Below are 25593 nucleotides of genomic sequence, written 5' to 3' on the forward strand. Positions count from 1 at the left end.
AGGTGGTATTTCTTTCAGACAGTTCTAGAAGCTATTAGATCCCCGACGCACATTTTTTTTTTTTTTTTTTTTTTGAGATGGGGGTCTCTCTGTCACCCAGGCTGCAGTGAGTGGCTTGATCATGGTTCACTGCAACCTTAACCTCCCTGGCTCAAGTGATCCTCCTGCCTCAGCCTCCCGAGTAGTTGGGACTACAGGTGTGTGCCACCATGCTCAGCTAATGTTTTTACTTTTTTTGTAGAAATGGGGTCTCCCTACGTTGCCCAGGCTGTTCTTGAACTCCTGGGCTCAAGTGATCTTCCTGCCTCGACCTCCCAAAGTGCTGGGTTTATAGGTGTGAGCCATGGCGTCAAACCTTCTTATGAAGATCTTGAGCTATGAATAAAAAGTTAAAAGTCCTGAGCTAATTATTTTGATTTTAAGAAATGTGGCAATCCTTGGACTAAATAATTACACTTTTATGAATTTATTCTAAGAAAATAAGGAGGTACAAAAAATCTAACTATCAAGGTGAATCAACAGAGCACTGTGTATAATAGCAACAAACTAGAAATTATTATACTTGTCGGAAGCAATTGGGAATTTTGTAAATAAACTAGCGTATAACCATAAAGTAGAATGCTCCACAGCCATTAAAAATGTTATAGAAGAACATTTATTGACATGAAAAGGTGTTTTGGATATACTGATATGTCAAACAAATAGTGAAACAACATACAGTAATGATTCATTTTGGTAAAAAATATATATGTATATATAGCAAAAAAAAAAAAAAAATCTGCAAGGACATATGCTAAATTGGTAACCCTGGGAAGGGGGTATACAGGTGTTGATTTATTTTTTGTGTACCTGTATTTCCCAGTTTTTCTATAAATCACATCATTTGCTTCTGTCATAAGAAAAAGTAATAATCTATTATCATCCTTCATTTTGATTAAAACAAATCCATTTTTAAAAAAAATCTTAGGTTTTTTAAGCAGCAGAAATAATTTCCAAATTGCCTCCAGAGACAATGATTTTTATCCTCGGCAGCAGCTGGTCAGAACCTTCTTGATCACTCAGTTAGATACAGAGAAGAATGGCGCTTCCTAAAGCTTCAGCTTCCTACAGCTTCGGTGGCCTCAGCTCAGCTCTGTGCCCCAAGGCCAAACAAACCAGCTCATCTCCAGCCCCATTCACCCTATTCTTGCTGAGTCACCAGTCTCATCATCTTCAGAGCCATGTCCCCTTGGTCAGAAGGAACCTAGAAAAAAACAACATCTGAGTTAGTGCTCCTGGTGCTATTCCTAGGACTGGGGTCAGAGGCAACATCCTGAAACCTTGCTCCCAAAAGGGAGCCAGCTCTGTGACAGCAACCTGTGCAGATACCTGGGCACATCCCTGAGAGAGGGTCCTTCCTGAAAATGACTCCTGCACTGGATGAAAGCTCTTCTGGGCCCTGACTGGGCTGGGTGGCAGGGACCTGGAGAAGTCAGCGTTTAAGGCAAGAACCTTCTACTCCATATGGGGCTGATCTGTTGATTTCTTGGTAAGGGTCATGCTCATGATACTGAGACCTAGCCTGTTCAAGGAAGAAGGAAGATTCCAAACATTTTAAAGGAGTCTGTCTAGAAGGGATCCCGGATTGAGAACAGACAAATGGCTGAGAAGGAAGCTCACAGGAGAGAGCCACAAATAATAAAAACAAACAGGGCCCTTTGGATGGGATCCGATTTTCACATTGTTATTCAACTTTCTTTTGTTTTCCCCCAGATTTTTAGAATAAGTCCTTTAAAATTTCCTTCCCACACAGCATCAAAAGGGGGAGGGGCAGAGGCCTCAGTTTCTCCCCTACACAGAGGGGGTTGGAGTATATGGTCTCCCTGTTCTGCAATTCCCTGGCCCCATGATTCTCTATGGCACACCCATCCTTGACTCTTCTGCCAAGAGTCCCCAGGAAGCACAGGCACGGTAGCGCATCCTAAAATGTCATTTAATTAATGAAAGGGGAAGTGGTTTGGGGACGACTTAACAACAGTCTCCAAGGGCTATTTTAAGCCTGTCCCCAGCTGATCCGTTGTTCTATATGTGTCAAACCAAGAGGAAATGGACCTGAACTCTAGTACATGAGAGTGTGGTTGGCTTGTTCCATGCCCTCCTACCAGCCTCGGCAGGGACTTCTCTCTAGTGCAGGTTGAGCATCCCTCATTGGAAAATCCAAAATGCTCCACAATTCCAGCCTTTTTGAGTGCCACCATGAGGCCACAAGTGGAATATTTCACACCTGCCCCATGGGGGGTTACATTCAAAATGCAGGCGCACAACACACACTTTATTTCTGCATCCCCAAGGGGGTTACAGTACAGTAACCTTTTAATCAAAACACAGCATTGTAGGTAGAGACTGAAAGCTGCTGTTGCTTGCTGTTGCTGTTGTCTAGCAGCTGACACAGGTATTCTGGTGATGCTACTGTGCTGCTCAGTTACTCTGAACACACAATTTTTCCACTGTATTAATGGTATGTTGTATTGCTTACTGTGAAGTACTTATGCGTGACTATGTGCAAGAAAAAGATTGCTTATTGGCAGCATATACATTTGGAGTCAGAAATGATATGATGCCCAACAGCCACAGATTGGTTGAAGAGCCATGGGTGGCTGAAATAGCCACCCTTTGCTCTCTAATAACTCAATGCACACAAACGTTGCTTCATGCACAAAAATATTTAAAACATTGTACAAAAGTACCTCCAGTCTATGTGTACAGGTGTATATGAAACATAAATGAATTCCATTGCCTAGACTTGGGTCTGATCCCCAAGATATCTCATTATGGATATGCAAATATTCCAAAATCCAAAAAAATTAAAAATCTGAAACATTGCTGTTTCCAAACATCTCAGATAAGGGGTACTCAATCTGTAACACTGCTTTGCTCTAAGACTTCTTAATTTTTTTTTAAGTCAATATTGAAGGTACTCAGATCCTGAGAGCCATAAATAATGCCCTCTCCCTCTGTGCCCTGCTGCCTTGTTTGTTCTCCCTTTAGATTAAGTCTATTTCTTTATTTGTTTATTTATTTACTTTTGAGACAGAGTCTCGCTCTGTCACCCAAGCTGGAGTGCAATGGCACGATCTTGCCTCACTGCAACCTCCGCCTCCCAGGTTCAAGCGATTCTCCTGCCTCAGCCTCCTGAGTAGCTGGGATTACAGGTGCCCACCATCATGCCCAGCTAATTCTTGTATTTTTAGTAAAGATAAGGTTTCTCCATGTTAGCCAGGCTGGTCTCGAACTCCTGACCTCAGGTGATCCATCTGTCTTCACCTCCCAAAATGCTGGGATTACAGGTGTGAGCCACCACACCCAGCCTAGATTAAGTGTCTTTTAAGAGTGGGCTGCCTTCTCTGGCTTCTTAAAGGAAGCTGCTGTCTCTTCTCTTCACTACTCATTCATTTTCTCCAGTCTTTACATGCTGGCTTCTGAGTTTGCCACCTCACCAAAATATCTCACCAACGCAGGTGCCAAGGATATCGGTGTAAGCACATCATCACTCACGTTCCAACCCTTCCCCTGAGTTCTCACTTGGCACTACAGACCCCTCCCTGCTTTGGGGATGCCACGCATCCCTGGTCTCCCTTCTCACTTATCTGGCTGTTCCTTTCTCAGTCTCATTTGTAGGCTCTTCTTCTGCCTTCTGTTCCATAGGCAATTCAAACTTAGTTTGTGCAAACTGCCTCCATCCCAAACCACGATGCTGGAGCAGAAACCTGCAAGCCACCCTTCAGTATTTTTCCACCCCAAATGATTACCAAGTCCTGCCAATTTTCCCTTCTTTACACTTTACCAAATCCATCCACTTTCCTCCTTTCTGGATTTACCTGACAGCCTCATTGACTGGTCCTTGGCCCCAGGCTTGCCCCATGCCCTCTACTGCTAGAATGGTATTGCCTGGACAAATCTCTTAATTTCACTCCCTTACTTAAAACCCCTGCTTGGTGCTCTGTCTGAACTCCTTAGTGTGGTATGAAAACTTCCCCTCTGCAGTCACCTCCCTCCAGTGTCCATTCCAAGGCCTCGCCGTCTGAGGCTCCTCTGGACCTTGTATTCACTGTTCTCCATGCTCCCCACCTCCTCCTCTTTCCTTAAATCACTCCTACGCATCACGTGGGGCACAATCTTCCAGATCTGCAAGCCTGGGCAGGGCACCCTTCCCTGGGCCAAGCCCCCTCTTAGCATTGCTCACCCCATGCTGTTGACAGTCTCCTTGCCTGTCTGTCTCTAGACCACAAGCTCCTTGAGGACAGGGACTGGGCACCACTCACCCTTGTGCTCACAGTGCCTAGTGCTAATAGCGGAATTTTGTTAGGAAACTCAAAACACTCCCAAGCCCTAAGTATTTCTTTCTTTTTCTTTTTCTTTCTTTTTTTTTGAGACAGGGTCTCGCTCTGTCAGGCTGGAGTGGAGTGGCACGATCTTGGCTCACTATAGCTTCTAATTTTCAGGCTCAATCAATCCTCCCATCTCACTCAGCCTCCTGAGCAGCTGAGACCATGGGCATGCGCCACCGCGCCCGGCTAATTTTTGTTCTTTTTTGAGACAGAGGCTCACTCTGTTGCCCAGGCTGGAGTGCAGTGGTGCTATCTTGGCTCACCGCAACCTCTGCCTCCTGGGTTCAAGCAATTCTCGTGCTTCAGCCTCCCAAGTAGCTGGGATTACAGGTGTGTGCTACCACACCTGGTAAATTTTTGTAGAGACAGGGTTTCGCCATGTTGCCAAGGCTGGTCTTGAACTCCTGAGCTCAAGCGATCCACCCGTCTCAGCCTCCCAAAGTGCTGGGACTACAGGCATGAGCCTCTGTGCTTGGTCTAATTTTCATTTTTTTTGTAGAGACAAGGTTTCTCCATGTGGCCCAGGCTGGTCTCAAACTCCTGGGCTCCAGCAATCCACCCGCCTTGGTCTCCCAAAGTGCTGAGATTACAGGCGTGAGCCACCACACCTGGCCCTCCGGCCCTCGTACTTTTTACAAGACCCGCCTGGGCAGCGGACAGAGACATAGAACTGCCTGTGGCTTCCCTCTCAGGATGATTTTTAAGTCTGGAACAAAAGCTGTCTCTTACCATGTGACCAGCTTTCAGAATCCAGTAGAAAGCCAGGTTCTTGTGGGACTTAACAAAAGCAGACGTTTCCAAAGATTTAGGGTCACTGTGCAGGGCCTTCCACTTCAGCTGACTGAATTTAGGCAGTTCTGGCCACTTCAGTTTCCGCAGCCAGGCCTCCTGACCTGGTGAGAAGGACAAAGAGAAAGGCCTGGCATTAACAGCTAGGTAGAGTAGGAAAAAAGTCGAGGTCCTAAAAGTTGGTGCTTCCCAAACTGCAGTATGCATGAAACTCACTCAGGATCTTGTTAAAATGCAAATTCTGATTCAGAAGATCAGGGTAGGGCCTGAGCATCTGCATTTCTGACTCCCAGTGAAACCTAGGCTGCTGGGAGAAACCTAACAGCTGCAAAGCCTGACTGCTTTTGCCTCTGTATCTCTCACTGCCATCTGCTCTTTAGGAAGGGAACTGGGGACCTCTGGAGGCAGACAGGCCTGTGAGGAGGACTGCGAGATGTCAGGAATGAGATAGTGATAAGGATCACCTGGGCTGTTCATGGAGCAATGCAGCAGCTTTCCAAATTGTCCTTGGTGTCCCTTGCTTACCAGTCACAAAAATATTCAACCCTTCTGGTTTGACGAGGCGCATCACATCCGTCAGACCTTGTGCCTCAATTAGCCTGCCAGGTCAGGGAACCTGTCTCTGAGCCTCCACCAGGCCCTATTTAATTTGGAAGTGAGCAAATTAAATAGGTGGTAGGTGATAGGGCAGCAGTCGGGATTCCACAAAGACCATTTCCCCTGGGTCTTCAGGGTTACGGTCATTAGGGTTTAGTTTTAATTCACTCTGCAGTGGTCAACATCGACTGTGATGTCGCACAAAAATGAGGCTCTCCCTTAATTAAATAGTGTACTTGCCCAATAACCAGGAAAATGTCTAAGTTTTGTGGTAGAGACAGGTGCTGTTCTTTTCTTTAATCATACCTAAGGGCCCCCAAACCCGGATAGGCCCAGGCTTCTGAGGGGTCACAGCCACATGCAGCTCCCCACTCTTTGAATAATCAAGGTCAGGGGTAGATGAATGTAATGGGAAATGGCCTTCCTCCTGGCATGTCAACATCATCCACCCCAAGACTGACATGTCCAAGGCCAGTTCCCTTCCAGTTGAACCCATAAAACTGCCTCTATGTGCCCCTCAGAATCAATTCCTACCCATGGTATCTACGATGAGATCAAGCTGTCCATTATACACGGTCACGTTGATCCCTGCCTTCAGCAACTTGTCCACAATGTTAATGACTGGCTTCATGAAGTCCTCCTCCATGTTCACAAAGACGTTGGTAGCCTGGCCTGCACATGGGGAAGGAGAAAGAGGGAGTAGCTTGGAATCTGCCAAAACAGGAGATACCTTTCAGCCCAGAGCATCTTGGGCTCCAGCACCAAACAACGACTGAATGCACAGATGCTTCACAAACAGGGATGAACCAACCCAGAAATTTGTGCCGACTGGTCAGGTGTAAGGCACACATAAATAGCTCATGTGGTCCATTCTCTTGAGAGCTTGAGATGATAGCAGGCGCCATCTTTAATGAGGAATTGACACCTGGAATAGGCTACTGTCCAAGGAAACAGGGAGGGAGAGACCCAGGAAATACTCATTAGGCTGGTACACTCAGGGAATAAACTGTGCTTTGGGCCAATGTCAGTTTTCCTGTTTTTTTGAGTAACACCAGGGCCAAGTTTCAAGTCCTGAACAAGCAGGCCTACCTTATAATAAACCAGATCAAACCTAAACCAATTCAGAGCTGGCCCTCAGGAAAGCCAAATGAATAACAAGCCCCAGGCAAAACAGGAGCTAGTGAGCATGGCACTCTCGCTGGCTCCTGCCCAGCAGCATTATCAAAACACTGAATGACAGCAATAACAGTGGCAGCCACCATTATTCGCTACACACTGCCAAGGAGGCATTTGACAAGCAACATACCATTTTCTTCTTCATTGTCCTAGGAGATAAGAAGTCTTTTTTTTTTTTAATTTAATTTTTATTTATTTATTTATTTATTTATTTATTTATTTATTTATTTGAGACAGAGTCTCACCTTGTCACCCAGGCTGGAGTGCAGGGGCACAATCTCAGCTCACTGCAGCCTCTACCTCCCAGGTTTAAGCGATCCTCCCACCTCAGCCTCCCAAGTAGCTGAGACTACAGGTGCACACCACCACACCCAACTCTTTTTTTGTTTTTCAGATAGAGTTTTCAGAGATTACAGGCGTCTGCCACCTCACCCGGCTACTTTTGTATTTTTAGTAGAACTGGGGTTTCTCCATGTTGGTCAGGCTGGTTTCGAACTCCCAACCTCAGGTGATCCACCCACCCGACTTCCCAGAATGCTGGGATTACAGGCGTGAGCCACCACACCCAGTCACACCCAGCTCTTTTTATTTGAGCTAATTTTTCTTCATTTCTAAAATTCTCTCAGCAGTCAGGAGTAATGAAAAAACCAGGATAGAATGAGCCCTCTGGTGACTGCAGGTTGGGAGAGGAGGACCCATGTCCCCTGAGAAAGCTCCCAGCAGCCGCAAATCGTACGCTCCCAGCAGCAGCCACAGGACCACTGACCCCATATCCTTGGGGTATCTTGAACACACATGAAACAAAACCCTCTTTAGCTCGGAGTGTTTCCCCTTCAGAAACCTGAGATCTCTGCTTGCTCAAGGCCACCCTACGGGAATAAAGTAGGAACTTATCCAAGATTTCTACCTGGCCCTGGTCTCTAAGGATTTCATTATTTCCTCACCACAGCCTTGAGCCCAGAATGCAGTAATGCCCGGCCACATCTAGCGTCAGGATGCCTGGGGAGGTCAGCAAGAGAGAGCTGGTCAAAATCTGCCCAAGCACTTGGGTCGTCTGACATCCTGCAAGGACCTTTGGCATGAAATCTCATCTGCAACGAAATCTCATCCAACTGTGGCCCTGGATGTAGCTTTTTTATCTTAATTTTTTATTATGAAAAATTTCAAATGGACACAAAAGAGTAGTGCACAACACTCTGATGTACCCATACCGGGCTTCAATAATTATTAACTCACAACCAATTACGCATTATTTCCCTCCCCACTCAGCTCCCTGCCAACCCCTTATTTTGAACCAATTTTGACACATCTTTTTTTTTCCCTTTTTTAAGAAACAGGGTTTCTCTCTGTTGCCCAGGCTGGAGTGCACTGGCACAATCATAGCTCACTGTAGCCTCAAACTCCTGGGTTCAAGCAAGTAGTTAGGAGTATATGCCACATGCCACCATGCCTAGCTAATTTTTCTTTTTTCTTTTTTTTGAGACAGAGCCTCGCTCTGTTGCCCAGGCTGGAGTGCAGTGGTGTGATCTCGGCTCACTGCAAGCTCTGTCTCCTGGGTTCACGCCATTCTCCTGCCTCAGCCTCCCAAGTAGCTGAGACGACAGGCGCCCGCCACCACGCCTGGCTAATTTTTTGTATTTTTAGTAGAGACGGGGTTTCCCCGTGTTAGCCAGGATGGTCTCGATTTCCTGACCTCATGATCCGCCCCCCTCAGCCTCCCAAAGTGCTGGGATTACAGGCGTGAGCCACCGCGCCTGGCCCATGCCCAGCTAATTTTTCTATTTTCTTGTAGAGATGGGGGTTTTACTGTGTTACTCAACTGTGGCCTCAAGCAATCCTCTCAACTCAGTCTTCCATAGTGGTGAGATTATAGGCATGAGCCACTGCATCCAGCCCTCACAGCCCTGACAAGTCATTTACTGTCTCTGTATCTATTTGCTCACCTACAAAGCGTGGATAGTAATATGGTTTACCTGTAACCTATCATCACCAACAACAAAACCCATCCTACAAATTCAGGTCTCTGAATTTGCACCTCTTTTCTCCCCATAACTCTGCAAATGGCACTTAATTAGGTTGCATAAGTACCTCCCCAGGATTGATCCTCAGGAATAATTTTGAGCTTCTTTCTGATGGGGCCATTCATGAGCTGGCTTAAGGCGTCTTGTTGTAGGTGTCTCACGTGGCGCTGACAAAGACGAACTAAAACCAAACTGGTAGACGGTGAGTCAAAGGACTGGAAGTAAGGCCAAGAGGACATTGTTTTTTTTTTTTTGAGACGGAGTCTCGCTCTGTCGCCCAGGCTGGAGTGCAGTGGCTTGATCTCAGCTCACTGCAAGCTCCGCCTCCCAGGTTCAAGCGATTCTCCCGCCTCAGCCTCCCGAGTAGCTGGGACTATAGGCACACGCCACCATGCCCAGCTAATTTTTTGTATTTTTAGTAGAGACAGGGTTTTGCCATGTTGGCCAGGATGGTCTCGATCTCCTGACCTCGTGATCCGCCCGCCCGCCTCAGCCTCCCAAAGTGCTGGGATTACAGGTGTGAGCCACTGCACCTGGCCATGAGGACATCTTTACCAAGCCACTGGGGATGCTGCACAGCGAGAGGGAGAGTTTCAGATTCAGCTGGAAAAGGGAAAGCGTCACCTTGATTCACCCCCAGCGGGAGGAAGAAAGTCAGAAACACATTGAAAGTGGAGAGGCTTTAGTATTAGGTTGGTGCAAAAGTAACTGCAGTTTTTGCCATTAAAAGTAATGGCAAAATTTCTAAATTTCAATGGCACTCCAGCCTGGGCAACAGAGTGAAACCCTATCTCTTAAAAAAAAAAAAAAAAAAAGGGAAAAAATAGATTTGTCAAAATTGGTTCAAAATAAGGGGTTGGTAGGGAGCTGGGTGGGAAGGGAAATAATGCTTCATTGGTTGTGAGTTAATAGTTTTTGTCAAAAACCATGGTTACTTTTGCACCAACCCAATAGTATTAATTGTACACTCTATAGACCTGGGGGCCATTGGGATTTTCCAGAATGACCAAAGAGAATCACCAAGAAGTGGAACCTAGGGTATCCTTTATACGCTTCTTGGTTGGCTGAAAGACGACTAAATTCAGCCTTGAAATGATGTTGTAATTTGGTGTATGGAAGCTGGTTTCTAAACTTTAAAAACATCATGTTATGTGACAGAAGCCAGTGCAAAAGACTATTGTGTGATTGTATTTATATAAAATGTTCAGAAGAGGCAAATCTAAAGAGACAGAAGGCAGATGAGTGGTGGCCTGGGGCTGGGAGTGGGAATGAGAACTGTCTGCAAGCAGACACGTGGGATCTCTTTGGCGTGACGGAAATGCTCCAAAACTGGATTGTAGCAATGACTGCACAACTCTGGGAATATACTGAAAACCACTTACAATGAGTTAATTTTACGGCATGCAAATTATACACTAATAAAGTTTTTTTTATAAACAGGTTTCTTTTTGCATGGAGGCTGAGGCAGGGACTAATAACTTCAAGGTTCACTCACCTAGGTGGCTCTGTGTGAATTCTAGATTCGACTCCATTGTTGACGTGGGAGTGCTTTTAGTTAAGATGTTATAGAAGTTCACCCCGTCTGTGTTCTGAAATATAAAGTTTATTTGGCTGTTTGTTTCATTTTCCTATCATCAAAGCTGCCACACAGAAAGGCACATGGCTCTTTATCTTATCCAAGGACAGCTTTAATTTTGTAAATTTGTTTGGATCAGAAAGAAATACAGCTTTGGCTGGGCCCAGTGGCTCACACCTGTAATCCCAGCACTTCGGGAGGCTGAGGTGGGTGAATCACTTGAGCCCAGGAGTTCGAGACCAGCCTGGTCAACACGGTGAAACCCCTCTCTACTGAAAACACAAAAATCAGCCGGGCGTGGTGGTGCTCAGCTGTAGTCCCAACTACTCTGCAGGATGAGGCATGAGAATCATTAGAACCCAGGAGGCAGAGGTTGCAGTGAGCCGAGATCGGGCCACTGCACTACAGTGTAGATTAGATGACAGAACTAGACTTGGTCTCAAAAAAAAAAAAAAAAAAAAGAAGGAAAGAAAGAGGCCGGGCAGAGTGGCTCTCGCCTGTAATCCCAGCACTTTGGGAGGCTGAGGTGGGTGGATCACCTGAGGTCAGGAGTTCAAGACGAGCCTGGGCAACATGGTGAAACTCTGTCTCTAAAAATACAAAAATTAGCTGGGTGCAGTGGCGCATACCTGTTATCTCAGCAACTCGGGAGGCTGAGGCAGGAGAATCGCTTGAGCCCAGGAGGCAGAGGTTACAGTGAGGCGAGACTGTGCCACTGCACTCCAGCCTGGGTGACAGAGCAAGACTGTCTCAAAAAAAAAAAAAAAAAAAAAAGGAAAAAATAAAAAATAAAAGAAAGAAAGAAATGCAGCTCTGAAGTTTCAGAAACCAGCTGTGTCAGCCTACTCTCCCTGGAGTGGTAAGCATCTCATATAAGCAGTGATCAGGCCCCACAGGGAAAAAAACCAAGGGCCTAGGTGTTAATTTATAAGGAGAACAGAGCTGCAGAGGGGCCTACACTCCCAATCCTTAGCCAGCGCATTCTTTCCTTCTGGTTCTCTGGAGTCAGAATGTTGCTTGGCAAGGGTCCTAATAAGGGAATCTGTTGTCTCCACACACTTACCTCTGCAAGACAGTCTATTTTTTTTTTTAATAGAATCCATACATTTAGTCAAGGACAAGCAAGTCTTGCAAGCCTGGGTGGCTTTCTGACTCTATAAGGAGCCACTACATCACTGCTCAGACCCAAGAGATGTATTATCTAGCATGCAATCATTTGCAGATACGTGGGGAGGCTCAGGATAGACCCCAAGTTTGACAATACCAACAACGTACCCTATACCCACCAGAAAAAGCCAAGCAGGCTGGCCTCTGAGTTTGTCCCCTTTTTACCTGTTCAATGATCTTTTCTGCTTTCCCCCACAGCTCTGTGGCCTCTCTGTAGAGCCCTTTATTTACAGCACTCAGGACTTGCTCTGCAACCTCGGACACCTCTGCCAGACCTTTGTCTTCGAGAAGAGACTGGAATGCAAACCAAGAGCAAAAAGACCCACTTTACTTGGGAACATCAATCTGGTGCTGCTGCAGTTAGGAAGGGGTAGGAGAAAGAGGGGAAGGAAGGAGAACAGAAGCTCACATATCAAAGTGTATTGTTACAAGCCACATGTTTATTGGAGGAAATACGGCAAATTGTCAACTGCACCTAAGAAGGTATTCACAGTGATCTTTTAACGTTTCTGCATATTTGAAAATGTTTGTAATAAAAATTTAGGGAATTGGAAAAATGTGTTTCTTATATCTGGAAAAAAGTGATGTGTGCTGATTTTCTTTCAATTTGTCCCTGAGGCAAGCTCTTGCTTTGGGTCTCCAACTCTATATGGATGAGTAGTCCCTAAAGAGCCGTGTCATCCACATAGGCAAACTCATCCAGCATCTCTTTTCCTGGGGTCACAGCTGGAAGAGATCGGCTGGGTTGTTTACCCGCAGGGCGCAGATGTGTATCTACTTACCATGCTGTACAGGTAAGGTCCCCAGGAGAGCACCGAATCTAAAGGAAACCACATATGTACAAATCAAGTATGTCACACCTCTGTCTTTCCAAAGACAAACCTAACTGTCTTCTCTCCAAAGAAGAAAGAGACAGAAGCAAGAAACCCGGTAGCTTTGGATTGGAAGGCCCCTTAAATCACCTGTACCTATGCAGGAGGCGGGCTGATGACACAGTGGCTGGAAGGTGGGATGAGGGTGTGAGGGCCTGTCTGTTGACTCTTTAGACTAATGGCACATTAATTTGGCCTGATACTGGCCCAGCAAGTGAGCCACTGCCGGTGACAGCATCCCCGCAGGCAGGCTGTAGGTATGCAGGTGGAGGCTCTTATCTGTGGACCTCTAGGCCTTTTGATAGCTTAAAATATTTCTCCACCCTCACATTTCTGTTCTGCATCTTATTTGCTCCTCCAGTTTGGAGATATTAGGTTCTGCCAAGGAGCTAAATAAGGAAGATGACTAATGAGTTTGCAACAGCGCAAGTGGCTATATTGCCAATTGGCTCATTCCCATCCCACAAACACATTGAGAATTTACTAAGGGTCTGGAGGCAGCAAAAGCTTAAGATATAACTGTGAGTAACATAATGCCTGTCCTTAAAGAGAACAGTAGTTGACCTTGGTTTAGACAAGCTCACAACTATATTAAATACTATATCACTAGGTAAGGCAAGTGCTATTGAAAGACACGCCAACAAAGAATCAAGGACCTCAACGTACAAAGCACATTTGAGTATGTCTCTCCTTAGCTTAAAAGTATTCAATGGCTCCTTAAGGCAAAGTGTCTCAAAGTAGGTTTCAAGTAGTCTTAGTTCTGCAGGAACTAAGTCCATGTTGCCCAGTCCGGTCCCGAACTTTTGGGTTCAAGCAATCCGCCCGCTTTGGTCTCCCAAAAGTGCTGGGATTACAGGTGTGAACCACCACGCCTGGCCTGGACTGGTATTCTTTTAGAGTACACTGTGAGAAATGCAGGCACACCAGGACTTCCGTGGCCTAGCTGTTAATCACCTCCTGGGCTTAACCTTCAAACTTGTGCCTTAGTTTCTTGAAACAGGGTTGGTTGCAGTTCTCCAATGCATCCCACTTCCTGTTTGATCTGGGCCAGAGATTGGTAACCTTTCTGTAAAAGGGCAGATAGTAAATAATTTTGGCCCTGTAGGCCAGCCTATCTCGGTTGCAACTACTCAACTGTGTTCTTACAGTCTCCAAACAGCCACAGACAGTAAATGAACTTTTACCGGCCAGGTGAGGTGGCTCACGCCTGTGATCCCAGGACTTTGGGAGGCCGAGGCGGGCAGATCACCTGAGGTCAGGAGTTGGAGACCAGCCTGGCCAACATGGTGAAACCCCATCTCTACTAAAAATACCGAAAACATTAGCCAGGCATAGTGGCAGGAACCTGTAATCCCAGCTACTCAGGAGTCTGAGACAGGAGAATCGCTTAAACCTGGGAGGCGGAGGTTGCAGTGAGCTGAGATCGCACCATTGCACTCCAGCCTGGGCAACAAGAGCAAAACTCAGTCTCAAAACAAACAAACAAAAACAAACAAACAAGAAAAAACTTATTTACCAGAGCAGGCAGCAGGGCAGACTTGACTCATGGGCCCTTGTTTACCAACCTTTGAAGTAGGCCTGCGTTGTTCAATAGAACTTTCTGCAGTAATGGAAGTGTTCCATATCTGTGCAGTCCAAAATGCTAGCCAATAGCCACATGTGTCTATGGAGCACTTGGGTGTGGAGAGTGCCACTGAAAAACTGAAATTGTATTTAAAAATTATAATCAAATTTATATAGTCACATGTGACAAGTGGTTACCATACTGACATGGTCACACGGGCTTAGTGACAGTGCAGATCAAGACCTTCTTGAAGACCAGGAGCATATCCATGTGCCTTTGCCTAGCACCTAGAACAGTATCTACTACTTAGAAAGCAATTAACAATTGTTCATGGAAATTAACAATACTTCTCCCTCAAAAACCAATGTTTCTAGTATAGAGGGGCAATACTTAAAGTGGATCTGGAAGGATGGATTACAATCCAGACAAACAGACTCATAAGGTAAAGTGGGTCACGGCAAGGAGGAAAAGGTAGATTCCAAACAGGAGGAAAAACACTTGCAAAGCCAGGAAGCAAAGCTACTGATCTTGGAGAGACAGTGTAGCAAGGTGGTTAGGTTGCTTGGATTCCAGTACCTGCTGCCTGGATTTGAATCCCAGTTTTACCATTTAGCTGGGTGACTCCAAGAAAGTTGCTTAACCTCTCTTGAGTCTCAGTTTCATCATTCACAAAATTAGGATAACAATAGCATCCATCCCATGGAATTGTTGCAAGGATTACATGAAGTTACCACATGCAAAGTACTTAGTGCTATTGTGAAACTGAGAAGACCCCATGAGGAAGTGAGAGGGCCAGCATCATAATTTTGAGTCATAAACAACTCTTATCTGTGTTCCCAATGAGGATGCTCAGTTATGAAATAGCACACCTCTGGGTTGCCAAGACCTGATGGAGACTTTGTCTTGTCATCAACTTGAACAAAAGAGCAGCATCTGACAAGAAACTCTCATGCTTCTGACCTAGGCTTTTGCAGTTTTATGATGTCCTATGAGATCCACCCAGGAAGGAAAAACAGATAAACAAATAGCAGCCCTCGTCTTCATGCTGACTCAGTTTTATGCTACTTCAGTCCTACCCCGCAGATGGCAAACATGAGGGCAAGAAATAACCGTTCCAAGTTGTAATGGTTATTGGGAACATGGCTCTGTAACAAGCGAATCCCTACCTTTTAGGGGGAAATATTACCTTTTATAAATGATTATTTTTAAAAAACTGAGCCATAATCACAAATCACAAGTGTACCTTCGAAAGAGTTTTGATGAATGCATATGCCCGTGTAACCACCCCCTGCGATCAAGATATAGTTCCTTCATGTCCCTTTCATGCTTATTTCCCGCCCTTGCCCCTAGGCAGCCTCTCTTCTGATTTCTAACTCCGTAGTTTGGTTTTGCCTGGGGAAAATCACGTTTTGTTAGGTTAGAACAATGGTTCTCAATCAGGGATGGTTTTGTTCCCCAGGGAGACATTTCTGGTTGTCACACTGAGGTGGTGCTACTAGCATCTCTTGAGTAGAGGCCAAGGATGCTGCAGGTAGTATCCTACAATGCACAGGACAGCCTCCCACAAAAAGAACTATATGACCCACAATGTCAATAGTGCTGAGAAATCCTGTGTTAGAGTGAATGCCACCAGGATGATTGTTTCAGATGTCTGGAACCACACCCTGGGTGTCTGCAACATAAACAACTCTTATTTATGCTCACAACACGGATGCTCAATTACGAAACTGCACACCTCTGAGTTGTAAGACCAGACGATAACCTTGTCTTGCCATCAATATGCATAACAGATGGAAATTTCACGCCAAACGCTTATGTCAGCATCAGGGAAGTAGAGGGGGCGGATGACAAAACAGATTTGCCTTTGTACTGAGCCGCACAGACCCGGATTTGAATCCTGGCTAGGCCACTCATCCTATGTTGCAGAGAGCGTATTTCATGACCTCTCTGAGTCTTTAGAATGCCTCCAAAGGTAAAATTTGATCCTTTTGTTGTGATAATTAAATTAAGAAAACTCAGTTCAGCCCTTAGTGGTCCATGGTAGGTGCTCTGTCTCTATATTTCTTGGATGCAGCAAACACTTTTTCTAAGGGCCCAGAACGTTCTGCTGCTTAGCCCTTTGATTTGGACAACACAGCCCAAAGTCCCAGGAAAGCATGGGCAAAGAGGAGTGAAGAAATGCCTGAAAATGCCAGACTTACCAACAGGGGAGATCCAGGAATCGCCCAAGGCAACCCCGGCAAAGTTGCACTTGATGGTCCCTTGATGAACGGCCTGAAAGAGGAAACAAGAAATGCCCTCAGGCCAGGTGCAGTGGCTCACGCAGTAATCCCAACAGTTTGGGAAGCTGAGGCAGGAGGATCGCTTGAGCCTAGGAGTTCAAGACCAACCTAGGCAATGTAGTGAGATCCCATCTCTACAAAAAGTTAAAAAATTAGTGGGGCATGGTGGTATGTGCCTAATAGTCCCAGATACTCAGGATGCTGAGGTCAGAGGATCACTTGACCCCAGGGGGTCGAGGCTAGCCTGGGCAACATGGCAAAACCCCCATCTCTACAAAAAGTACAAAAATTAGCCAGGCACGGTGGTGCTTGCGTTTAATCCCAGTTACTCAGAAGGCTGAGGCAGGAGGCTCGCTTGAGCCCAGGAGGCAGAGGCTGTAGTGAGCCATGATCATGCCACTGTACTCCAGCCTCCAGCCTGGCTAATAGAGCAAGATCTTGTCTCAAAAAAAAAAAAAAAAAGGTCTGAATATTTGAGATGAAAATTTACAGAAATAGAAAGTTGAGAACTACTGATTGAAGAAAGCAGGCTGAAACCAGTATGTATAATATGATCTCATTCAGCTAAACAATTCTATATAAATGTGCACAAGAATATTTAGAAAGCTATATACCCAGGTGCTAACTATAGTGATCTCCATCAAGTGGGCAAGTGAAGTTTTCATTTTTAATTTATGCTTGCTGTAGTTTCTAATATTCTATACAGTACATATGCTGCTTCTATAAGTTTTTTTTAATTAGTAAATCTTAAAAAAATCCCTTATTTAAGCTCACTGATATTCAGACATAGGAGATAGAAGAAAATGTGAAAGTCTTTTACTTTTCCTCATTGGTGCCCTCACACTCACCAACTGACTGCAGTTAAGTGTGTCATGTATCCTTTTACCTTTTTGTTTGCCATCACAGCGTGCAAATCTACCTCCACATATGGAAGTGTTTTTGACTTACAAACAAGTTTATCTCACATTGTTCCACAATTCAATACCCAAAGGACAACTTTCCATACTCAGTACATATAGCTCTCTGTATTCTTTCTTTTTCCTTTCTTGTAGAGGCAGGGGTCTCACTCTGTTGTCCAGGCTGGTCTCTAACTCCTGATCTCAAGCAATCCTCCCACCTCAGCCTCCCAAAGTGCTGAGATCCATCCTTTTTTTTTTTTTTTTTTTTGAGAAAGAGTCTCGCTCTGTCACCCAGACTAGAGTGCAGTGGTGCAATCTCAGCTCAGCTCATTTGCAACCTCTGCCCCCTGGGTTCAGGCAGTTCTCCTGCCTCAGCCTCCCTAGTAGCTGGGATTACAGGCATGCATTACCACGCCCAGGTAATTTTTGTATTTTTAGTAGAGACTGGGTTTCATCATGTTGGCTTGGCTGGTCTCCAACTCCTGACCTCGAGCAATCCACCCACCTTGGCCTCCCAAAGTGCTGGGATTACAGGCATGAGCAGGATTACAGGCATGAGCAGGATTACAGGCATGAGCCACCGCGCCCACCTGGATCCATTCTTTACACTGGCTGCAAAGCATTTCATCTTGGAAAGATGTACCTACTTTATTTAAGCAATCCTTTACTGACAGCCAACCAGCTGTTTTCAGTTTATGAACATTATAAACAATGGCATAATAAACATTCACTGACATACACATATGTATAAGTATTCCCATAGGATAAAATTATTGGGTCAAATGACACATACATTTTTTTTTTTTTTTTTTGAGACGGAGTCTCGCTCTGCCGCCCAGGCTGGAGTGCAGTGGCCGGATCTCAGCTCACTGCAAGCTCCGCCTCCCGGGTTTACGCCATTCTCCTCCCTCAGCCTCCCGAGTAGCTGGGACTGCAGGCACCCGCCATCTCGCCCGGCTAGTTTTTTGTATTTTTTTAGTAGAGACGGGGTTTCACCGGGTTAGCTAGGATGGTCTCGATCTCCTGACCTCGTGATCCGCCTGTCTCGGCCTCCCAAAGTGCTGGGATTACAGGCTTGAGCCACCGCGCCCGGCCGACACATACATTTAAAAAACTGACAGACATTGTCAAATTGTCCTTTGAAGTTTAAATTAATTTGTATTCCCATCAAAAGCGCACAAGAACACTTATTTCCCTGACTTCTTACCAAAACTGGGTGTTATCAGTCTTTTAAATATTTACAAATCTCATGGACTTGGCTTACTAATAAAAGTTGAAGATTTTTCATATGTCTAAAGGCTGTTATATTTCTTTTATAAATTGCTTGTCCACATTTGTCTTTGCCCAATTTTTCTACTAGGACATTGTTGTTTTTTTTGTGTTTTTTTTTTTTCCCTGAGACATGGTCTTGTTCTATCACCCAGGCTGGAGCGCAGTAGCATGATCACAGCTCACTGCAGCTTCAAATTCTTGAACTCAAGCGATCCTCCCACCTCATCCTCCCAAGTAGCTGCGATTACAGCCAGGAGCCACTGTGCCCGGTTGATTTTTTTTTTTTTTTTTTAATAGAAACAGGATCTCGCTACGTTGCCCAGGCTGGTCTGGAACTGCTGGTCACAAGCGGTTCTCCTGCCTGGTCTTCCCAAAGTGCTGGGATCATAGGCATGGGCCACTGCATTCTGTCCCAATTTTTATTTTTAAGTTTAGATTTTAATCTATCCAGAATTAATATTTTATACAAGGCAAGAATACAAGTTTTCTATTTTCCAAAGTGATAGACATTTGTCTCCATAACATTTATTGACATTCTATCCATGCCTCAATGATTTGAAGTGTTATCTTATATTTATATATGATCATATACATATAATACAAATATATGATATACATACATATATATGTGCGTGTTTCTGGATTCTGTACCCTGTTGCAATTAATCTATTTGTCTGTTGCTATGTCAGTACCACATTCTTTTACTCACTCAAGCTTTATATCTTGTTCCAGATCTAGTAGGGCAATCTTCACTCTTCTTTTAAAAACTTTTCATGATTATTACTACAGATTTAATCTTACTCTGCATGTACATGGCCCTATTCAAAGTGTATTTAATATCACGTGTGTATATAAAAGTAACATGATTTTCTGTCCAAAACCATAACAACAAAGTTATTTTCCATTACCTTATAAAGCTCTAGACCAATGCCAGCTGCCATTTTTCCTCCATAGGACTCTGAGAAAATGTAGAATGGAACTGTCTAGTAAGAAAAGGAATTTACACAGAATTAACAACCTTGATTGCTTTTTGAGTCACGCAAATTAATTTCAAATTTCTATTGCATATAATGGCCAGAAAAAACAAATCTGCTTTGTGTTCCTCCCCCATCACTCCGATCTGATTATTACATCTGACTAGAATGCCCATTCCAGGGTCATTCTTTCAAGTTAAATATCAACTTTAAAGATGACAGAAACAAAAATTCACAACCCAATCTTGGAAATAAAAAGGTTTTCTCAGAAATCAGCTAGGCATTAAACTCTGGAGGCAGTTCAGGTTTATGCTGATGGATATAGAGTTGCTATTGCCAACCCTTTCCTTAGCTGTTCCTGAGTCTTTGCTTACCTGGAATTCTTTGTGGCGATCGAAGAAGGTCTTCAGGAGAACCATCATGTCTGAAGCCACCGTAGCTAGGTCCTTGGCATAGGCACCACTACCATTCACGTAACTGAACCCAGTGCCCACAGGATTATCCACAAATAGGAGACTGGCAGCCTGGAGCTATGTGCCACAGAGGAAAATGAAATGTTGCAATCAGTTGTTTGGTCACCAATTATCTTTGGATCATTTTCTACTAGCTCAGCAAAACCCACATAGTGAGGATAACAGTGTGGTGATGATATCCCTGTTGCCAAAAGAGATTTTTAAAAATAAGGGACAGGAGCATAGGAAAAAAACAAAACAAAACAAAAAATCAAAACAAAGAAAGCCCCCCCCCAACTCCCCCCCAAAAAAAGGGAGAGGCAAGACGGAAAGATTAACACACACAGGAATCAAATAATCTGGGCTGTTGCTTTTCACACAATACAATGTACTAAACGTAACAAACTAGTGCAGAAAGAGGCATGCAGAGACAGTCTATGCACTAACTCGAAGAAGCCAGAGGACACTCAAAGTCTGGACACACATCAGTTTTCTTGGAAATGCATCCAATTTCCACATTGGCCTGGCTTCTCTGTACACTGCAAGAACAGAGTTTATTCTAATACCTTTTCCAAAGAGGTTGAGAGTTATAAAATTTACATATAAAAGATCCTGAATAATGACACAGTCCAGTCATGTCCCTTGCTGATGAGGAAATTAAAGCCCAGAAAGAGCCCAGAATGTGTCTAAGGTCACAAAATTGGACAGGCAGTGGCAGCACCAGGACTGGGACCACGGTCCTCACTCATATGGTCCTTTTAGTTCCAGAAGGCTTGGAGACAAGTTGGGATGGGGGGTGAAGGTAGGGGATGACTCTACAACCACTCCTGGAAGTGAGATTTCTGTTGGAACCAAGTACAGGAAAGGCCCAGGCCAGGAGGACAGCATGTACAAAGACCGTGAGGCAACAGTAGGAAACCCTTAAGAAAGACAAGAAAGTGGCTGGGCGCGGTGGCTCACGCCTGTAATCCCAGCACTTTGGGAGGCCGAGGTGGGCAGATCACGAGGTCAAGAGTTCGAGACCAGCTGACCAACATGGTGAAACCCCATCTCTACTAAAAATACAAAAATTAACTGGGTGTGGTGGCACACGCCTGTAGTCCCAGCTACTTGGGAGGCTGAGGCAGCAGAATCGCTTGAACCCGGGAAGCAGAGGTTGCAGTGAGCCGAGATTGCGCCACTGCACTCCAGCCTTGGCGACAGAGAGAGACTCCATCTCAGAAAAAAAAGAAAGAAAGACCAGAAAGCTTAGCTCCCAATGTGAGAGGGAGGCTGGAGGAGGAGCACTGAGGAAAGTGAAGAACATTCATAGCAATAGGTGCAGCCGGGAGAGCCGGAGCACAGAGAGAGGAATAGCCACAAGCCCTGAGTGGGGCCCACGCTGTGTAGCAGCCCTAGGGTGGGTGCGCAGTTCTGATCATGGGCAGCCTGGGCGTCAGGGCTAAGCAGGTGGACAGTGGGAGTGACCCAAGGCTGTAAAGGGAGAAGGATACGGGAGTTGACCACAGAGGGGTGAGGGAAGGAAGAGATGCTAAGAATGAGGGGGAGGTGCGAGCAGGAGAGCAAGAGAGACATCGAAAGAGGAAGTCAAGATACAAGTAGGAGGAGAGGAGAGAGAAAAGGACTGGGGGCTGTGGCTGGAGGGTGCAACCCTGGTGTCTGAGACTGCAGAGATGGCCAGCATGGGTAACGCAGGGTCCCAGGTGTCTGCTGTAGTAAGTTTTTGAAGGCAGCTGGAGAGAGGGGTTGTCTTGGAGAAAGCGAGGCAGACTGGGGCAAGATAAGTTGTCCTGAGAAATGGGAGAAGCTGGGCCAGAGAGGAGGCCTGCGGACAAGTGCCCATGGCCTCAGTATTCACAGGACGAGGAAAGGGATGGCGAGGGATTGCTACATCTGTGGCCCCTCCAAAAGTTGGGCAGGGCCTCTGAGAGGCCACGGGGCAAGGTTTAGCTCAGGACCGTCCTCACTGTACCCAGGTGGTTTTCCGGGGTTTGAGATTGCTGTCAAGGGGCCCAATTTCCTCAAAGTTTCCAAATCCAGTGCTGGAACCGCCTGGACCGCCCTGTGGAAGAGAGAAGAAACAAACAAAAATTTTAGTCAAACTTAGTCTTTACGATGAATGACCACATTTGCTATAGACGGTTTATGAGTTAGTGATGGCTGGGTCAATTTGCATAAAAGACACAATTTCTCTGATGAACCAGGGACTTTCACATGAGCAAAGCTCCCCTAGTAACTGCTGAGGCTTTTCTCTTTGAAAGGAGCAGAGCTGAGCTAAGAGGTCTTCAGTGGAATGTTCTTGACTCCTGATTTTTTCTTTTCTTTTCTTTTCTTTTAAGACAGGGTCTAACTTTGTTACCCAGGCTGGAGTGCAGTGGTGCAATCTCAGTTCACTGCAGCTTCTACCTCTGGGGTTCAAGTGATCCTCCCGCCTCAGCCCCCTCAAGTTGTTGGAACTGTAGGCGCACGCCAGCACACCCAGCCCGACTAATTTTTGTGTTTTTTGTACAGGTGAGGTTTCACCATGTTACCCAGGCTGGTCTCGAACTCCTGGGCTCAAGCAATCCTCCCACCTCAGCCTCCCTAAGTGCTGGGATTACAGGTGTCAGCCATCATGCCTAGCTGCCTCCTGATTTTCTGAGCTGGAGCCGTGGCCTGCAGCAGGCCTTGCTGACCTGAACGAGCTCTACCAGGACTAGACACTGGGCCTTCTGACTCTTCCTCCATCATCCCCTCCCCAGGAGATGGGAGACTCTTCAGAATCCCTGTGGATTAATAAAGGACCCAGACTTAGGAGCAGTTTGATCAAGCAGATTCTCTGGATATAATGCAGCAGATTCTAAAGCTCCAGGGCAGGGAGAGTTTGATACTGTGAGCGTCCATGGGAGTGGGAAAGGCAGGATTCTGAACCGCAGCTCGTTGCTGGGGGCAGTTCTAAGGGCTCTGACGGCTTCAGAGAGGAAAAAAACTAAGAGGCAAATAGGACAGGTTGGGTGGGCTTTCTTTTTTTTCTTTTGAGATGGAGTCTCGTTCAGTCGCCCAGGCTGGAGTACAGTGGCGCGATCTCGGCTCACTGCAAGCTCTGCCTCCCAGGTTCACGCCATTCTCCTGCCTCAGCCTCCCGAGTAGCTGGGACTACAGACGCCCGCCACCATGCCCAGCTAATTTTTTGTATTTTTAGTAGAGATGGGGTTTCACCATGTTAGCCAGGATGGTCTTATCTCCTGACCTCATGATCCGCCCGCCTCAGCCTCCCAAAGTGCTGGGATTACAGGCGTGAGCCACCACGCCCAGCCTGGGTGGGCTTTCTAATTGAGACAAGAGGAGGCCCTTTGGGAGGTGGTCAGGGGAAAAGATGGTCAGTGCTTTTTCTGGACAAATCCAGGGGCCAACTGAGGTGGGGAGTCTATGAGGAGGGCCCTGTCAGCTAAGGCAAGGGAAAGGGCTGAGGACCTAGAATAAAAGGAAGTGGCTTCTCTGTGCACTAGCACAATGAATAGGAAAGGGAGATACAAAAAGACAAAACGGGGGCCAGGCGCGGTGGCTCATGCCTGTAATCCCAGCGCTTTGGGAAGCCAAGGCAGGCAGATCACTTGAAGTCAGGAGTTCGAGAGGAGTTCGAGTCCTGCCTGGTCAACACACGAAACCTTGTCTCTACTAAAAATAGAAAATTAGCCAGGTGTGGTGGCAGGCGCCTGTAGTCCCAGCTACTCGGGGGGCTGAGGCACGAGAATCACTTGAGTCCAATAAGTGGAGGCTGCAGTGAGCCGAGATTGCACCACTGCACTCCAGCCTGGGTGACACAGCGAGACCTTGTCTCAAAAAAGAAAAAAAAAAAAAAAGATGAAAGGGAATAGCTTGGGCAAAACAGAAGCCAGGGCAGTTTGTGTAGTAGGGAAATCTAAAAAAAAAAAAAAAAAAAAAAAGACAAGAGAGTCAGGGCTAAAGGGCAACTAGCAACAGCAAGAGGGCCCCAAAGGGAAAGACTTTACAATATTAATGTTTTGAACCTGAACCAACCTAACTCTGATAAAATTGGAAGGCTATAAATCCCCCGATCATATGCCCTTTGTATCTTAAGATTTTCTAACACAGCAGTAAAAAGTTCACAAAGCAGATAACGATGTTAACCGCAGTCCTATTCAAAATAACAACAGAAGTAAGGGTGCAACTCCAATGTCCCCCAGTAGGGGAACAGGTTAGGCACCCACAGCACATCTACAGCATGGAATGCTACACTGCCACTTAGAACCATGAACTATGAAAAACGATGTGGCAACACTGAAAAATATTCACAATGCAATATGCAATAAATTAAAGCCAGAGATCTACCCTCCAATGAAAGCTGGGTTCCTTTTTCCTCATGGACTTAATTAGGATGAGGTAGGATCAAAGCAAAAGAGGAAAAGCTGGAAATCCTAAGGGTTGGGTCTTTGTGGGAGAAATCTCAGTTCTCCTCTGCTTCTGGTAAGCCATAGAGACAGCAGATGACCTCTCCCTCTCCTCATCCCCCTCTCCTCAAAAGGCAATGAGATGTTGGCTGGAGGAAGCCTCTGTTCTACATGAATATATCCTGTTGTAAAACCCATTTTTTGTCCAGAACTTTGGGATAGGGTGCCAGCATGGTCCAGGGCCATCCAGAAACTCTGAGACACAGTCAATGTGTCAGTGGACCAAGTGAAATGCTTCAAAGACTTGAAAGTATCCCTAACATAGTTTGCTAACCCACTCAGAAGACATGACTTCGATTCTCAAAGATTCCCCCCAGAGAAGTCAGCACACATGTCCTCAGCAGGCTGCTAAAATAGATCTTCTTTTCATCTAAATTAGTTATTTCTTCTGTAAGCATAATCTTTTTTCTTCTCTCTTGGGCCTCTGGGTAAGTGGAGAAGAGCAATTTATTCTCTTCGGTTGATAAACTTCAAATAGCATCTCAGCTTGTCGGCTGCAGTGGCTCACGCCTGTAATCCCAGCACTTTGGGAGGCCGAGGTGGGCAGATTACCTGAGGTCAGGAGTTCGAGACAAGCCTGGCCAACATGGTGAAACCCCGTCTCTACTAAAACTATAAAAAAAAAAATTAGCCGGGTGTGGTAGCACACGCCTGTAATCCCAGCTACTTGGAAGGCTGAGGCAGGAGAACTGCTTGAGCCCAGGAGGTGGAGGTTGCAGTGAGCAGAGATCCTGACACTGCACTCCAGCCTGACTGACAGAGGGAGACTCTGTCTCAAAAAAAAAAAAAAAAACTTCTCAGCTCAAAGGTCAACTAAATGTTGCAAACCCAATGGCCTCCAGAAGCCCGGCAGAGGCTGTGGAGCAGAGCAAATCAGAGGGTGGCAGAGGGGCACCTTCCTCCAGCAGCTCCCACCTTCCAGGAAAAGGGGCCACCTACACGCAGCTTTGGGGACAGTGAGTTCAGGCCCTAAATTACTGTATCTCGTGATTTTTGGAAAGAGGAAGCAAATGTCCTCATTTTAAAATGTTAACTAATTTAACAATCCCACTCTGCCATCAACCAAAAGGATAGCTTACAACTTCTGAAATTCGGCGTTTGTTTCAAACTGTTTTCCTAACAGCTCAGAAAGTA

General features: G+C 45.7%; 1 protein-coding gene across 3 annotated transcripts in view; it reads right to left on the minus strand.

Moving 5' to 3' along the window:
* Nucleotides 1–632: 632 nt before the first annotated feature.
* SCPEP1 (serine carboxypeptidase 1) overlaps nucleotides 633–25593 on the minus strand; it is a 30333-nt gene continuing 5372 nt past the window's right edge. The window contains exons 3-13 of one of the 3 annotated variants that reach the window (XM_003912789.5): nucleotides 21981–22070; nucleotides 19931–20086; nucleotides 19491–19565; nucleotides 16331–16403; nucleotides 12476–12513; nucleotides 11859–11987; nucleotides 10446–10539; nucleotides 9018–9131; nucleotides 6288–6425; nucleotides 5097–5260; nucleotides 633–1243 (exon numbers count right to left, since the gene is read on the minus strand). In XM_003912789.5, the coding sequence (XP_003912838.1) occupies nucleotides 1181–1243; nucleotides 5097–5260; nucleotides 6288–6425; nucleotides 9018–9131; nucleotides 10446–10539; nucleotides 11859–11987; nucleotides 12476–12513; nucleotides 16331–16403; nucleotides 19491–19565; nucleotides 19931–20086; nucleotides 21981–22070 (1134 nt within the window). In that variant the 3' untranslated portion in view covers nucleotides 633–1180. Of the gene's footprint in view, nucleotides 1244–5096; nucleotides 5261–6287; nucleotides 6426–9017; nucleotides 9132–10445; nucleotides 10540–11858; nucleotides 11988–12475; nucleotides 12514–16330; nucleotides 16404–19490; nucleotides 19566–19930; nucleotides 20087–20455; nucleotides 20945–21980; nucleotides 22071–25593 lie in introns of those variants that run through there. The other 2 variants (XM_009190317.4, XM_021929076.2) reach the window with 2 other exon arrangements.

Source organism: Papio anubis, chromosome 17 (genome assembly GCF_008728515.1).
Source record: "Papio anubis isolate 15944 chromosome 17, Panubis1.0, whole genome shotgun sequence".
NCBI classification, from domain to species: domain Eukaryota; kingdom Metazoa; phylum Chordata; class Mammalia; order Primates; family Cercopithecidae; genus Papio; species Papio anubis.